The sequence below is a fragment of the Oncorhynchus keta genome, chromosome 6 (genome assembly GCF_023373465.1).
Source record: "Oncorhynchus keta strain PuntledgeMale-10-30-2019 chromosome 6, Oket_V2, whole genome shotgun sequence".
NCBI classification, from domain to species: domain Eukaryota; kingdom Metazoa; phylum Chordata; class Actinopteri; order Salmoniformes; family Salmonidae; genus Oncorhynchus; species Oncorhynchus keta.
In genome coordinates, this window is record NC_068426.1 from 20,327,692 (window position 1) to 20,345,404 (window position 17,713).

The 17,713-nt window shown below is 43.1% G+C and overlaps 1 protein-coding gene across 2 annotated transcripts in view; it reads right to left on the reverse strand.

Moving 5' to 3' along the window:
- Positions 1-17,713, reverse strand: part of LOC118385213 (signal peptide peptidase-like 3) — a 38,127-nt gene that overhangs the window by 13,556 nt on the left and 6,858 nt on the right. Inside the window, exons 2-9 of one of the 2 annotated variants that reach the window (XM_035772165.2) lie at positions 11,112-11,189; positions 10,796-10,887; positions 10,416-10,535; positions 10,027-10,105; positions 9,354-9,466; positions 7,491-7,597; positions 4,068-4,231; positions 3,553-3,740 (exon numbers count right to left, since the gene is read on the reverse strand). In XM_035772165.2, coding sequence (XP_035628058.1) covers positions 3,553-3,740; positions 4,068-4,231; positions 7,491-7,597; positions 9,354-9,466; positions 10,027-10,105; positions 10,416-10,535; positions 10,796-10,887; positions 11,112-11,189 — 941 coding nt within the window. Of the gene's footprint in view, positions 1-3,552; positions 3,741-4,067; positions 4,232-7,490; positions 7,598-9,353; positions 9,467-10,026; positions 10,106-10,415; positions 10,536-10,777; positions 10,888-11,111; positions 11,190-17,713 lie in introns of both variants that reach the window. The other variant, XM_035772164.2, reaches the window with a different exon arrangement.

The window sequence follows — 17,713 nt, forward strand, 5'->3', positions numbered from 1 at the left end:
GGCAGGGCAATACGGATTTCTTCTCTTACATCTGCAAGCAGAGTCTGAACATCAGACAGGATGGCATTGTCTCTCTCATTCTGTGCAATGGCTACTGCTATTTTTCAGGAGTTCCAGGCTGCATTACCTCTCTCTCCCAAAATACATCATCGAGGAGGATCCTCTTGATGGGGCTGTCCATATCAGCAGACTGATTAGCCATTTCTTGGAGAGACTTCTTCGCCTCCAGGAGACTGTTAAACATGATGACATCACCCCAATGGGTGTTGCTGGGCAGCTTCAATGTGGTGCACTTATTCTTCTCACTTTGCTTGGCGAGGTAGATTGCTACAACAACTTGATGACCCTTCACATACCTAACCATTTCCTTGGCTCTCTTGTAGAGTGTATCCATTATTTTCAGTGCCATGACGTCATTGAGGAGCAGATTCAATGCATGAGCAGCACAGCCAATGGGTGTGATGTGAGAATAGGACTCCACTTTAGACCAAGCAGCCTTCATGTTCGCAGCATTGTTTGTCACCAGTGCAAATACTTTCTGTGGTCCAAGGTCATTGATGACTGCCTTCAGCTCATCTGCAATGTAGAGACCGGTGTATCTGTGGTCCCTGGTGTCTGTGCTCTTGTAGAATACTGGTTGAGGGGTGGAGATGTAGTTAATTATTCCTTGCCCACTAACATTTGACCACCCATCAGAGATGATTGCAATACAGTCTGATTTCTCTATTATTTGCTTGACCTTCATTTGAACTCTGCATCCAGCAAATTAGTAGATAAAGCATGTCTGGTTGGAGGGGTGTATGCTGGGCGATGAACATTCAGAAATCTCTTCCTATACACAGTGCCTGGGAGCATCAGAGGTGAACCAGTTGTATACACAGCTCGAGAAAGACATTCATTAGCACTTCTCTGATTACGTTCCTCCATTGAGTCAAAAAAAAACTTTGATTCCAGGAGGACCATGAGCTGTTGCTATCGATAAGGTGTCCGATCCATCATTTTCACCTCAAATAGGAGGTAGAGGGCCTTTTGTAAGTTGCTGCTTGTTGTGAGTGCTGAGGGAACTTTATGCACTTGGCCAGATAATTCTGCATCTTAGTTGCATTCTTCACATATGATTTGGCACTGTATTTGCAAATGTACACAGCTTTTCCTTCTACATTAGCTGCAGTGAAATGTCTCCACACATCTGATAGTGCCCATGGCATTTTCTTGTAAAGTTTAGGGAAAAATGAGTAAAAAAAAACAAATACAATTCCATTTACAGATAAATAATTACGCAGTTAGATTAAAACAACTCCTTTGTAAGATATATTTTTTTAAATTAAACATGTATGGGAACAGGTGAATTAACACTCAGTCAGCAGGCTCAAGCAAGCTAAAACCCACATGGTAGCAGAAACTAACTATCAGAAATGATCTAAAACACACTTTGCTGTAGGCTGCTATTTACTAGGTAAAAAACAAAAATGTGTCATAACATATATTCACCCCACCCAGTATTGTAATCAATACTTACCAGAAAGTACAGTGGGACAAAAAAGTATTTAGTCAGCCACCAATTGTGCAAGTTCTCCCACTTAAAAAGATGAGGCCTGTAATTTTCATCATAGGTACACTTCATCATAGGTACACAGACAAAATTAGATTTTTTTTCTCTCCAGAAAATCACATTGTAGGATTTTAATGAATTTATTTGCAAATTATGGTGGAAAATAAGTATTTGGTCACCTACAAACAAGATTTCTGGCTCTCACAGACCTGTAACGTCTTCTTTAAGAGGCTCCTCTGTCCTCCACTTGTTACCGGTATTAATGGCACCTGTTTGAACTTATCAGTATAAAAGACAGCCGTCCACAATCTCAAACAGTCACACTCCAAACTCCACTATGGCCAAGACCAAAGAGCTGTCAAAGGACACCAGAAACAAAATTGTAGACCTGCACCAGGCTGGGAAGACTGAATCTGCAATAAGTAAGCCGCTTGGTTTGAAAAAAATCAACTGTGGGAGCAATTATTAGGAAATGGAAGACATACAAGACCACTGATAATCTCCCTCGACCTGGGGCCCCACGCAAGATCTCACCCTGTGGGGTCAAAATGAATACAAGAACGGTGAGCAAAAATCCCAGAACCACACGGGGGGGACCTAGTGAATGACCTGCTGAGAGCTGGGACCAAAGTAACAAAGCCTACCATGAGTAACACACTACGCTGCCAGAGACTCAAATCCTGCAGTGCCAGACGTGTCCCCCTGCTTAAGCCAGTACATGTCCAGGCCCGTCTGAAGTTTGCTAGAGAGCATTTGGATGATCCAGAAGAAGATTGGGAGAATATTATATGGTCAGATGAAACCAAAATAGAACTTTTTGGTAAAACCTCAACTCGTTGTGTTTGGAGGACAAAGAATGCTGAGTTGCATCCAAAGAACACCATTCCTACTGTGAAGCATAGGGGTGGAAACATCATGCTTTGGGGCTGTTTTTCTGCAAATGGACCAGGACGACTGATCCGTGTAAAGGAAACAATGAATGGGGCCATGTATCGTGAGATTTTGAGTGAAAACCTCCTTCCATCAGCAAGGGCATCGAAGATGAAACGTGGCTGGGTCTTTCAGCATGACAATGATCGCAAACACACCGCCCGGGCAACGAAGGAGTGGCTTCGTAAGAAGCATTTCAAGGTCCTGGAGTGGCCTAGCCAGTCTCCAGATCTCATCCCTATAGAAAATCTTTTGAGGGAGTTGAAAGTCTGTGTTGCCCAACAACAGCCCCAAAACATCACGGCTCTAGAGGAGATCTGTATGGAGGAATGTGCCAAAATATCAGCAAGTGTGTGAAAACCTTGTGAAGACTTACAGAAAACATTTGACCTCTGTCATTGCCAACAAAGGGTATATATAAGGAAGTATTGAGATAAACTTTTGTTATTGACCAAATACTCATTTTCCACCATAATTTGCAAATAAAATTCTACAATGTGATTTTCTGGATTTTTCCCCCTAATTTTGTCTGTCATAGTTGAAGTGTACCTATGATGAAAATTACAGGCCTCTCATCTTTTTAAGTGGTAGAACTTGCACAATTGGTGGCTGACTAAATACTTTTTTGACCCACTGTATGTAGTCCTTGGCTCAGACAGTGTAGTTAGTAGTGTGGGCTCAATAGCTTCTCATTAGTGTGCAATATCTTGAGAATCAGTTGTATATGTGGTGGAAGAGCGCACTGTGCATGAAAAGGGTTGCAATTCCATTGAATTGGGAATAGTTTAACCAAAATATGCCACAAGACCTAGAATTGCCTTATGTGTAGTATCCCCCCCAAAATGTTCACTGTTAAATTAATCAAAAAAGTTAGCTGATAAGCAAAATTCCCAGGCTTAACTTCACATGGAAAAAGTCCAGGAAAATTCTGGAAATTTACCAGAAGGTTTCTGACACTTTGCCAAGCCCTAGTTACTACTCGAGGGTCGCTCTGACAGGAACAGGATTGGGCAGCCCTGTGTTACATGATGGTCCATCCCACCACTCTCGCTTCTCCACTCTGTTCTTACCCACAAAGTATCCGATGAGAGTGCAGTGGAAGTAGGAGACGCGCCCCATACGCCCGGGTGTGCCTGGCCCCCCCGCCTCCCCGTTGGCCTGCTTCTTGTAGTTGTCGTAGCGCAGCACAAAGCACAGCAGTAGCCCCGGCATCACTATGTCCCCGATCCCCAGCATAGAGAAGTGACTGCCTGTGGAACTGGAGGGAGAGAGGGTTGAGATATAGGGGGAAAAGGGGGAGGGATGGATGAAATAGGGAGAAAAGAGGGAGAGGGAACCAAGACAAGATGAAGGGCAGGATGCAAAGAGGAGGAGCGGGAATAATAAGGAGATGACAGTTGTGGGTTGCATCATAGCAGGAAGGTAAAAGTAAGAGAGGGTGGGAAAAGGCAAGAGAAGAGAAATACAAGCTGAGTTTCAGCGCTCATAACAACACCAGAGGTTAATCAATACAGCTCTAGTGAATGGAGCTGGAGGTTCACACACAAGTCCAGCGACCCCACCCCCCACGGTCAGGCTATGGTACCTGGGGAAAACCAGCTTGCCAGGCAGGGACAAGCGTGGGACGTCACGGCCCATCCCAGGGCCCAGGTGGAGCTTCCTGGAGAGCACGTCTAAGGGGTTGTCAGCAGGTTGGGTGGCCACCTTCACCATCACGTTGCTGTTGAAGATGTAGGCTGAGAAGAACACCTGGGGGACAGACACAAATGGAAGAGTCATCTACTGGGGCTCAAGCAATCCTAAGAAATTGCCACTGTTTGTAGTTCTGTCTTACACATGTTGACTAACCACGACAAATGTGATTGAAGAACAGAGTTGGCCTTTAAGGCTCTACCATGGTGTACAGCGGGAATAACCATTAACATCAACTGTCCTGTTAGCATGGAAATGTCAGTCTATACCATTCTGCTCTATTCCCTGTTCTGCTCTGTCCACTTTAATTACCCTAAGAGACCTGGAACAGTGGAACTCTGTACCTTATGTCTTCGCACATACAGTAAGCCACTCTGACATAGTCTACAGTGACGAGGTGAGGGCCCTCTGAGTGTGGTGTCAGGAAAATAACCTCACACTCAACCTCAACAAAACAAAGGAGATGATCATGGACTTCAGGAAACAGCAGAAGGAGCACCCCCTATCCACATCGACGGGACAGTAGTGGAGAAGGTGGAAAGTTAAGTTCCTCGGCGTACACATCACGGACAAACTGAAATGGTCCATCCGCACAGACAACGTGGTAAGGCAACCTCAGGAGGCTGAAGAAATTTGTCTTGTCACCAAAAACACAAACATTTACAGATGCACAATTGAGAGCATCCTGTCGGGCTGTATCACCGCCTGGTACGGCAACTGCTCCGCTCACAACCGTAAGGCTCTCCAGAGGGTAGTGAGGTCTGCACAACGCATCACCGGGTGCAAACTAACTTCCTTCCAGGACACCTACAACACCCGATGTTATAGGAAGGCCAAAAAGATCAAGGACAACAACCACCCGAGCCACTGCCTGTTCACCCCGCTATTATCCAAAAGGCGAGGTCAGTACAGGTGCATGAAAGCTGGGACCGAGAGGCTGAAAAAAAAGCTTCTATCTCAAGGCCATCAGACTGTTAAACAGCCATCACTAACATGGAGTAGCTTCTGACAACATACAGACTTATAATTAACATTTGGATGTAATAAATTGATCACAAGTCACTTAAACAATGCCACTTTATATAATGTTTACATACCCTACTGCATCTTGCCTATGCCGTTCGTCCATCGCTCATCCATATACTTATATGTACATATTCTTAATCATTCCTTTACATTTGTGTGTATAAGGAAGTTGTGAAATGTTTAGATTACTTGTTAGATATTACTGCACGGTCAGAACTAGAAGCACAAGCATTTCGCTACACTTGCATTAACATCTGCTAACCATGTGTATGTGACCAATAAAATGTGATTTGATTTTACAGCCGGGGTGACCATCTAATTTTGCCCAGGGGCCGCTTTTGGGGATCACACTAGAGGTCGACCGATTATGATTTTTCAGGGTCGATACCGATTATTGTAGGACCAAAATAGCCGATACTGATTAATCGACCGATTTTAAAAATGTATTTGTAATAATGACAATTACAACAAAACTGAATGAACACTTATTTTAACTTAATATAATACATCAATAAAATCAATTTAGCCTCAAATAAATAATGAAGCATGTTCAATTTCGTTTAAATAATGCAAAAACAAAGTATTGGAGAAGAAAGTAAAAGTGCAATATGTGCCATGTAAGAAAGCTAACGTTTAAGTTCCTTGCTCAGAACACGAGAACATATGAAAGCTGGTGGTTCCTTTTTACATGTGTCTTCAATATTCCAAGGTAAGAAGTTTTAGGTTGTAGTTATTATAGGACTATTTATAGGACAAAGTGCTGTTTGAATGAATGCTTGCGAGCCTACTGGTGCCTACAGTCGCTCAGTCAGACTGCTCTATCAAATCATAGACTTAATTATAACATACAGAAATACGAGCCTTAGGTCATTAATATGGTCAAATCCAGAAACTATCATCTTGAAAACAAAACATTTATTCTTTCAGTGAAATACGGAACCGTTCTGTATTTTACCTAACGGGTGGCATCCATCAGTCTAAATATTCTTGTTACCTTGCACAATCTTCAATGTTATGTCATTATTACGTAAAATTCTGGCAAATGAGGCAGCCCAAACTGTTGCATATGTACTGACTCTGCGTGCAATGAACACAAGAGAAGTGACACAATTTCACCTGGTTAATATTGCCTGCTAACCTGGATTTCTTTTAGCTAAATATGCAGGTTTAAAAATATATACTTCTGTGTATTGATTTTAAGGCATTGATGTTTACGGTTAGGTACACGTTTGGAGTTACGACAGTCCTTATTCGCAAATGCGCACCGCATCGATTATATGCAATGCAGGACACGCTAGATAAACTAGTAATATCATCAACCATGTGTAGTTAACTAGTGATTATGATTGATTTTTATAAGATACGTTTAATGCTAGCTAGCAACTTACCTTGGCTTCTTACTGCATCTGCGTAACAGGCAAGCTCCTCGTGGAGTGCAATGAGAGGCGGTTAGAGCGTTGGACTAGCTAACCGCAAGGTTGCAAGATTGAATCCCTGAGCTGACAAGGTAAAAAAAATCTGTCATTCTGCCCCTGAACAAGGCAGTTAACCCACTATTCCTAGGCAGTCATTGAAAATATGAATGTGTTCTTAACTGACTTGCCTAGTTAAATACAGGTGTAAAAATAAATAAAAATAGGCAAAAATCGGGGTCCAAATATACCGATTTCCGATTGTTATGAAAACTTGAAATCGGCCCTAATTAAATCGGCCGTTCCGATTAATCGGTCGACCTCTAGTTCACACACCCCTTAATTTTTTAATGCATTTCCTCACCATCAAAATGTGCTAAAAATAGTCCTCTATCCATAGTTTTACTTGAATTGTATATTACCAGGTTAGTCTCATTGAAATTAACCACCTCTTTTACAAGAGGCCAAAATAGCACACAAAGTTGCAGAAACATTTACAACATCAAACACAAAGCACCACAGTTTAAAAAATATAAATGTACACATTGAACACCAAGATGGCTTGGGAACGTGTGGTGCAACTAGGGATCAAAATATTGACAGCCCCCCACTTAATTTTTCATCATAGTGTTTTGGAATTTTCCATGTTCCTCAACTGTCTAGCTTAAATTTTGGTGAATATTAGCACGCTGGACACATTCAAGATATTTGTAACTTTTTTTAAACTCAAACCACCCGTGGGCCAGATTGGACCCCCTCACGGGCCGGATTGGACCCCCTCGCGGGCCGGATGACTCATGGCCCTGCCTGTGTTTTAGCAGTCGTATTTGGGTCAACTGGGTGGCGGTGGGTTGAAGGGAGGAGAGGGGCTCTCTTACCCAGAACACGTCATAGATGAGCAGCCCTGACAGCAGCAGGCAAGACACCTTCAGACTGGGCAGCCGCACAAACGCTATCATGGCCACACACAACCCCATGGCAAGAGCTGAGGAGAGAGAGAGGAATATCACACATGGAGGGAGGGGGAGAGAAGGAAAGAAATGCACACACAGAGATCTGAGATAGACAGAGGAATCAAACCTTTATGAACACACACATGAAGCTCAGAGAGCACGAGAGAGAGAGGGATCAGACATGAACTAGAGGTCTGCACATGTCCAAAAACCACCCAACCAAATATGCAGTAATTACATTTTAAAAACAGGCTGTTCCCAATGGACCCGAGGACAGTCAGACCCATTCCGAAAAGGGCCGTGGTAAAAGAGATCCATGCTGGTTCGGCTCAGAGAGACCTGTCCAGATCCGAAAGCAGAATGAACGAAAACTCCCAACTGGGCGCTGCTAGCGCCATCAATAAACAAGCGATATTGGCCAAATGATCCACAGTTACGTGCCCTTAACAACTGCCTATAACAAAAACTACCATTGGTTGTGTAGAATATTCATATATAAAGGGAGACCAGCCTAGAGAGAATGAGAGAAAGAGAGAGATATGCCGGCACCATGGACTTCTTTAGATTTGTCAGATATCTATATAGGCTACTACTGCTATACGTGTACAGGAGGCTACTTTGTAAATTTTCTATCAGAATATTTTTTAGAAAGATAAGCATGATAATTGTTAGCCTAAAGGAGCAACTCTGCAAAGCCTAAAACAGTCCCCTCACCCGAAGTTCAACTGTCAAGAGTCCGTTTGAGTGCCTGTGTGCACTGCCTAAGTCTAATAATAACCATACCTACACAAAAGTTGCTTAACTTTATTAGGGTAGTAACAAAAGTCAGTCAAGTCTTTAATAATAAAAATACAGAACTGGACTATAGAAGCTTTTACCAACAAAAGAGATTGCCTGCAGTAGTCCTTCCCAACAAATGACAGCAATAGATGAATGCTATTTATTTTACAACAGGCCTACTTTTAACATAGATTTTTTTTTGTCATTTAGCCTTAAACTAAATACGAAGCACAAAGTTAGCCAACAAAAAGTAAAACATACCAATTTTTGCACAACTTATTTAGATTATTAATAGGTATATAATAATGGATTTACAATAATACAATTGATTGAATACGAAAATAAATCAATGAAAGGTAGAAAATTGCATCAAACCTAAATAGCACAGTCCATTAGGCCACACCAACGTGCTTCTCATCTTTGTCCACTAGAATATTAAAACTTGTCCGAGGACATTCCCCCTGTCAGCTTCTTTTCACTATACTTCTCATCCCCTAACTTTTGTTTTACTCCATCATCGCAATAACAGTAGCCTAGGCTACTGAGATGTGCAGCCGGAACCAGTTTCAGCTGGACATAAGCTATACGATTTATTGAGTTGCAATTAGCTGACTCAGATAACAAGCGTGTGCAGTTCTCATCACACAAATACAAAATTAACAGAGGACAGGTCCAATAAAGTCGAGTCGGTAAATACATTTTGATTGCACATACCCAAGACCTGTGACAATTATTTCAGTCCTAACCCTGATCCGAGACAAAAGTCAGAATTTAGGACGCGCGCCCGCTCCAGTCCCGATCTCGAAAACTCTGGTTCCGTTGGACCCATGAAGACCTCTAATATGAACACATGCAGCTCAAAAACACAAGTAATGGAGCTCAGAGAGTGAGACACACAAACTGAGATAGAGAAACTAAAGAAAGGCAATGGCAAACAATAATCTGAAACACGCCGTTTATGCCCCCACACACATTCAAACACAAGGTAGTTATGACACAATGATATACCATCCATGAGCAGCCAGTGTCCCGTCAGCACCCAAATCAGCACCAGCATGACAGAGAGGGAGAAGGCGAGGAGCTCAGCCAGAGTGAAGCGCCCACAGCAGCCAAACGATATCCTACAGGGGGGAGGAGGGAGAGAGATGGTTTATACACACTGGACAATACACACTCTTCACTGGAAAATTACATTTTCTAAACACATGTCGATATGTACGGGGTTAAATACGTAGATATAGCAAAGTTTACTTAAGAGTTCAAATAAAGGCCAGATGCTTTACATTGTCAAACAGAAAAGGGGAATTAAAGAGTTGTGACATTGGAGACTTGGCTATGGTAGCCTCTCAGTTTGACATGTGGACCAACATGATACCATACATCTCTAACATCCTATTGATGAGCCTGAGGACGGATGGTGCCGAATCAGTTGTGCCTTAGGAGTGAATAGAGACCCATTAGCATATGCTGCGGAACAATTGGTATTTTGCTATTTTTGGTGCCAAAGTGATCACAGGCCAGCAGGCACACACCGATTCAAATGGCATTATGTAGATTTGTGAGAGATAAGAGAGAACAATAGAGATAAAGAGAGCCAGAAGGGGGAGAGGAAGACAGCAGGGTCCTGGGAGAGAGAGAGAGAGAAAGAGAGCGAGACAAATGGACAAAGAAACTTACTTACTTGTTTTGTGGGGAGCAGGGTCTGGTCAAGTACTGGCACATTGGCAACAGGAGGAATGCAAACGCAATTGTCGCAAGAACTGATGAGGAACAACAAAGAGGGAGATAGATAAGTGAACGAGAGACTACTCGTAACCAGACAGTTTGTTTCAGTCCATTGGTTTCCACTCAGTTTAACAGTGATAATCATTGTCATCTCACCCATAAGAAGTATGCAGAGAAATGTTTTTGTTAAATCAATGCATTATGACTTGTATTTTGCCTAACTGCACAACTAATATATCATGCTCTAAGAAAACAACTAAATTAATGTCTGCTTGCCTTTAGACAAGAAATTGCTCTAACATTATGGCACATTTGTTTGTGTGTGTGGTGTGACGGGTCAGGTACCTGCGGTGCAAATGGTGAAAACCACCTGGACAGAGTCGAAGAAAAAGAACATGACGAGCAGAGACACGGAGGCTCCTATGGGCAGGAACAGAGCCTGCGTGGAGTCTATGGTTTGAATACCTGCAAGACAACACAATACATGCACAAGTGAGAATGCTCAAACACACAGAGATAGACAATCACTATCATACACAATCACTATCATACACACACACAGGCATACACATTTCTGCATGTGCTGCATCTATAGCCTGGGTAACAGCAAACAAACCAACAAATAAATATACAGAATCCATGGTATGACAACTTCCAACTTGTAAACAGAAAAGAAAAACACACGCTCTGTATGTCTTATGTCTCACCAAATATGTGAGACTCACTGTTGTTTGTGTTGCCATTGTTGAAGGCCCCATTCGGGACAGGGTTACCATCCTTATCCTTCTCCTGGTTCTCACAGTCCATGTTCAACGATCTGCATGGGGAAAGAGGGAAAGGTGGAAAGAAAGGTTGACTAACTGAAATAAGTCAAGCTTCTCTCACGGAGAGAATAGCAAAGACTTGTTTTAAAAAGGGTGGATAGCTCAACATAGGTGTTCAATGCTTACTATAATGGAAATAACATGATAAAAAAAGCTGAGCCCCATAGTGACAAGTGTCTGCCTATCTGGGATGTAAGCACTTAGACGGGGTACCCACCTGAAGCTGCCATAGACAATGAGGAGGATGGAGATGAGGAAAGTGGACACCTGGCTGGAGTCGACGAGTGAGTACGCCCTATAGACAGAGAGCGAGAGAGATTTCAGATGATCATCCATTTCCTCCACAGAATATATTACAGAGTAGCCCATAGTATACTTCCGTGATGCATATGTCAGCAAAGTTGTATTAATAACATGGCTAACTTGGCTACATTGAGTTATAAGTGGGTCGATTTTTCTTTACTATTTTCTACATTGTAGCATAATAGTGAAGACATCAAAACTATGAAATAACACATGGAATCATGTAGTAAAAAAAAGAAAAAAAGAGTTGATTCAAAATATATTTAAAAAATGGGAGATTCTTCAAATAGCCACCCTTTGCCTTGACAGCTTTGCACACATGGCATTCTCTCAACCAGCTTCATGAGGTAGTCACCTGGAATGCATTTCAATTAACAGGTGTGCTTTGTTAAAAGTTAATTTGTGGAATTTCTTTCCTTCTTAATGCATTTGAGCCAATAAGTTGTGTTGTGACAAGTTAGTAGTGGTATACAGAAGATAGCCCTATTTGGTAAAAGACCAAGTCCCTATTATGGCAAGAACAGCTCAAATAAGCAAAGAGAAATGACAGGCCATCATTACTTTAACACGTGAAGATCAGTCAATGCAGAAAATGTGAAGAATTTTGAAACTTTCTTCAATTGCAGTCGCAAAAACCACCAAGCACGGATGAAACTGGCTCTCATGAGGACCGCCACAGGAAAGGAAGACCCAGAGTTACTTCTGCTACAGAGCATGAGTTCATTAGAGTTACCAGCCTCAGAAATTGCAGCCCAAATAAATGCTTCAAGAGTTCAAGTAACAAACTGTTCAGAGGAGACAACATGAATTAAGCCTTCATGGTTGAATTGCTGCAAAGAAACAACTACTAAAAGGTCACCAATAATAATAAGAAGAGACTTGATTTGGTCAAGAAACACGAGCAATGGACATTAGACCGGTGGAAATCTGGCCTTTGGTCTGACGAGTCCAAATGTGCGATTTTTAGTTCCAACCGGAGTGTCTTTGTGAGACGCATGTATGGTTTCCACCGTGAAGCATGGAGGTCATGTGACAGTACTTTGCTGGTGACACAGTGATTTATTTAGAATTCAAGGCACACTTAGCCCACATGGCTACCACAGCATTCTGCAGCGATACGCCATCCCATCTGGTTTGCACTTGGTGGGATTATCATTTGTTTTTCAACAGGACAATGACCCAACACACCTCCAGGCTGTGTAAGGGCTAATTGACCAAGGAGAGTGATGAGTGCTGCATCAGATGACATGGCCTCCACACTCAGATGACATGGCCTCCACACTCAGATGACATGGCCTCCACACCCAGATGACATCAACCCAAGTGAAATGGTTTGGGATGAGTTGGACCGCAGAGTGAAGGAAAAGCAGCTAACAAGTGCCCAGCATGTGGGAACTCCTTCAAGATTGTCGGAAAAAGCTTTCCAGGTGAAGCTGGTTGAGAGAATGCCAATAGTGTGCAAAGCTGTCATCAAGGAAAAAGGTGGCTACCTTGAAGATTCTCAAACAAAACACTTTTGGTTACTACAGGATTCCAGGTGTGTAATTTCATAGTCTTGATGTCTTCACTATTATTCTAGAATGTAAAAAATAGTAAAAAAAGAAAGAAAAACCCTTGAATGAGTAGGTGTCCAAACTTTTGACTGATACTGAACATTTGGTGTTGTCAACATTTGATGCTGTGAAATTTGGGGAATAGCAAGCACTGTCGTGTAATGATAGCTTGGTTGGGACAGGCGAGCACATCAGCAGAGGAGCTCGAATGATTTCTCTCTGTCACATGGAAATAGTTTCAGTGTTTAGCTAGCTAGCTAGTTAGTCGGTCAGGCAAGAAAAGGTGTGTAGCAGTAAATTTGGGCTGCGCTCAAAGCGCCAACCTCAGCTGTCACTTTCACTAGCCAGCCATAAAGGGCAGCTAACTAGCCACTGAAATGAGGGCTAGAGTAATTTGTGTTTATCTGTTGGGCTTAGGTTATGGTTTGTCATGTTTGCAAGGTACAGATACTCATTGGCTTGTCTTCCTATTATTTGACAGCTTAGCTGTCATGTTAAAGTAGTATATGCCTGCGCAGTGGAGCTCATATGAGAAGGATATTCGTTTACAAAGCCAGCTAACAAACTACTTGTTTTGGCCCATTTCTACTACTGCAATTCATTTGGAAACTGTCCCAGCTTCGTAACTAACCAGCCAACATTGGCTAACTCTGTAGCTAGTCAAGCAAGAAAGCAAGAGTTGATTGGAGGAGAGAGAGAGAGGGAGAGTGTGGAAAGGGAGCCGGGTAACTATCACACAATTTATTATGGAAACTCTTTATTAGGAAGAGAGTATGTGTATGGTTGGGAGACAAAAAGAGGAAGGAAGAGACATTGAGTGAGTGAGTTGTTCCTGACTACAATTGCATCCTATTTGTTGCTCCTCTCCCTGTTCCTCTAGGTCAGTGAAAACAAAGGGCATGATATGGAGTCAGGGCTCAGCAGCAAAAAGGCATGGAGAAAGAGGAGTGTTAGAGATGATTGGAGAGATAGAGATGTGGAGAGTGGAAGCAGAATGAGAGTACAGAGCAGAGGGAGGGGAAAAGGGAGAGCACACCTGAGAGGGAAGCCTACGTTTCCATCGAGTGTGTCTGCCCCAAGTCCCACCATTGTACCACACAGCCTGGGCCTAAAGTGACAGTGGCAGGGGGTTTGGAGTCGTTTTGAAGTGGTAGGAACTTATCTGCTCTAGAGCTTGTAATGGGTTATACCAAAAGAATGGGTGGGGTTGGCCATCTTGACCAACCGAGGAGCTATTACAATATTGGACACACAGGCAGAAAATTGTGGAAGTATGCGTTTGGGGGATGCTCAACATTGCCATCATAAATTGTGTGGGGGACCCTGCAAAAGGCCCCTTACCAGAAACCCCAACTGCAGGGGCCTAAAAGCATTCAAAATTCAGCTTGTGCAATCACTTTGTGATATGGCTACAGTGGCAGGAAGAGGAGAGCCAATAGTGTGGCACCAGGGCGTGTGAACTGAGTTGTAACTCATAGGAAAGCAGGTGAAGCTTGAAGGGCACAAGAAAGGGTGCGCATCTGGAGTGGATGCAGGGCAAAGAGTGGGAAAAACCTCTGTTGGGTACTCCACGTGTTCTGTGACACTTTGCAGGGTGGGGCCGTGGTTCCAGAAGTTCCATGATATGTTGTAGGCTAAACGCAAACACTAAAGTGACAGTGTGAAATACATCCTACAAATCATTTCTCTGAACAGTTGCGTATCTTCTATCTTCGTCTCTAATACTTGTTGCATTACCTGAATTGTCAAAGTAGGCTATTATTTCTACATTGTGTTTTATTTTACCTTTATTTAACCAGGTAGGCCAGTTGAGAACAAGTTCTCATTTACAACTGTGACCTGATCAAAATAAAGCAAAGCAGTGCGACAAAAAACAGAGTTACACATGGGATAAACAAAAGTACAGTCAAATAACAATAGAAAAATCAATATACAGTGTGTGCAAATGGAGTAAGGAGGTAAGGCAATAAATAGGCCAATAGTAGCGAAGTAATTACAATTTAGCAAATTCACACTGGAGTGATAGATGTGGAAGTACAAATACTGGTGTGCAAAAGAACAAAAAAAGGTCAATAAAAACAATATAGGGATAGTCAGTTTTACGTGTGTGAAGGAGGCTTTGATGCAAAATAGGAAGCCAATTATAGATTTAATTTTGGATTGAAGATTCTTAAGAGCAGTTGGAGGCCACAGAATGAGTGCTGTATGCCATTGAAGCTCATTTGGAGGTTTGTTAACAGTGTCCAAAGAGGGGCCAGAAGTATACAGAATGGTGTCGTCTGCTTAGAAGTGGATCGGGGAATCACCCGCAGTAAGAGCGACATTGTTGATATATACATAGAAAACAGTCAGCCAGAGAATTGAACCCTGTGGTACCCCCACAGAGACTTCCAGACAACAGGCCCTCCCAAATCTGACACACTGAACTCTGAGAAGTAGCTGGTGAACCAGGCGAGGCAGTCATTTTAGTAACCAAGGCCGCTGAGTCTGCCGATAAAAATACGATGATTGACAGATTCGAAAGCCTTGGCCAGGACGATGAAGGCGGCTGCACAGTACTGTCTTTTATCGATGGCAGTTATGATAGTGTAGTACCTTGAGCGTGGCTGATGTGCACCCGTGACCAGTTCAGAAATCGGATTGCACAGCGGAGAAGGTACGGTGGGATTCGAAATAGTCAGTGATCTGTTTGTTAACTTGGCTTTCAAAGACTTTAGAAAGCCAGGGCAGGATAAATATAGGTCTATAACAGTTTGGGTCTCGAGTGTCACCCCCTTTGAAGAGGGGGATGACCGCGGCAGCTTTCCGATCTTTAGGAATCTCGGACGATACGAAAGGTTGAAAAAAATAGAAATAGGGGTTGCAACAATGGTGGCGGATAATTTTAGAAAGAGAGGATCCAGATTGTCTAGTCCAGCTGATTTGTACAGGTCCAGGTTTTGCAGCTCTTTCAGAACATCTGCTATCTGGATTTGGGTGAAGGAGAGCTGGGGAGGCTTGGGCAAGTAGCTGCGGGGGGTGTGGAGCGGTTGGCCAGGGTTGGGGAAGCCAGGTGGAAAGCATGGCCAGCCGTAGAGAACTGCTTAATGAAATTCTCAACTATCGTAGATTTAGAAATCGGTGGTGACCATGTTCCCTAGCCTCAGTGCAGTGGGCAGCTGGGAGGAGGTGCTCTTATTCTTCATGGACTTTAGTGTGCCAGAACTTTTTGGAATTAGGTACAGGATGCAAATTTCTGTTTGAAAAAGCTAGCCTTTGCTTTCCTAACTGACTGTGTGTATTGGTTCCTGACTTCCCTGAAAAGTTGCATATCGCGGGGACTAGTTGATGCTAGCGCAGTACGCCACAGGATGTTTTTGTGGTGGTCGAGGGCAGTCAGGTCTGAAGTGAACCAAGGGCTATATCTGTTCTTAGTTCTACATTTTTTTGAAAAGGGGCATGCTTACCATAATTGCTGGACTATTAAGCGCACCCGAATATATACCGCACCCACTGAATTATTGAAAAATATGTATTTTGAACATAAATACGCCGCACACGTCTATAAGCCGCAGGTGCCTACCGGTACATTGAAACAAATGGACTTGGTCACTATCTTCCTCCTCCTTTGCACTGAAACCACTGAAGTCATCTCCTTCGGTGTCGGAGATGAATAGCCTCAGAATTGCTTCATCCGATGTTGGATCGTTTTTATTGTCGCTCTCGTCACTTTCATCCGGAGGCAAATACCCCGCTGAGCTCATGCTGCCCCTTCAACACGCAGCAGTCCAACCTTTTGAAACCCGTTGATGATAGTGGATTTTTTGACAATGCTCCACGCTGTCAGGACCCACTGGCAAACTTGACCATAAGTTGCTCTTCACATACAGCCCGTTTTAGTGAAGGATTTCTCCCCACTTGTCATCCAAGACTCCCACTGAACAAGGAGAGCCACCTTAAATGCACGATTTACACTGATGTCGAGTGGCTGCAAATACTTTGGGCCATTGCTTTTCTTCCCTCTGAAAGCCTTTGTTGTCTTTTTGTACCAAGTCAGTTTCTCACGCTGCTGTTTCCAACGTCTTATCATCGACTCATTAAGGCCAAGCTCCCGTGCAGCAGCTCTCTTTCATTTTCCAACAGCCAGATCGATCGCCTTCAACTTGAAAGCTGCATCATATGCATTTCTCTGTGTCTTTGCCATGATGAGGGTGACAAAATTACTACAGTTATCAGAATGATGGGAAGTTTGAGCGCGCTCGATTTTACGTCACATTATGTGACGGTGCTCAGTTTTTTGGCGGCATGAATCTTGTGAAAGTGGGAAAAATCCATAAATTAGCCGCGTCATTGTATAAACCGCGAGGTTCAAAGCGTGGGAATAAAGTAAAGGCTTATAGTCAACCAATTACGGTATTTAAGATGGTGGGGAAATTACTTTTAAAAGAACATCCAGGTCTCCTCTACTGACGGGATGAGGTCAATATCCTTCCAGGATACCCGGGCTAGGTCAATTAGAAAGGTCTGCTTGCAGAAGTGTTTTAGGGAACGTTTGACAGTGATGAGGGGTGATCGTTTGACTGCGGACCCACAACAGATGCAGGCAATGAGGCAGTGATCACTGAGATCCTGATTGAAAACAGCAGAGGTGTATTTGGAGGGCAAGTCGGTCAGGATCATATCTATGAGGGTTCCCATGTTTACGGATTTGGGGGGTTGTACCTGGTGGGTTCCTTGATAATTTGTGTCACAGCTGGTAGCTGAGGTGGGTCTATAACAGGCAGCAACAGTGAACAACTTATTTCTGGAGAGATGAATTTTTAAAATTAGAAGCTCGGACTGTTTGGGCATAGACCTGGAAAGTATGACAGAACTCTGCAGGCTAACTCCTCACCCTTTGGCAGTTCTATCTTGACGGAAAAGGTTGTAGTTGGGGATAGAAATCTCCGAATTTTTGGTGGCCTTCCTAAGCCAGGATTCAGAC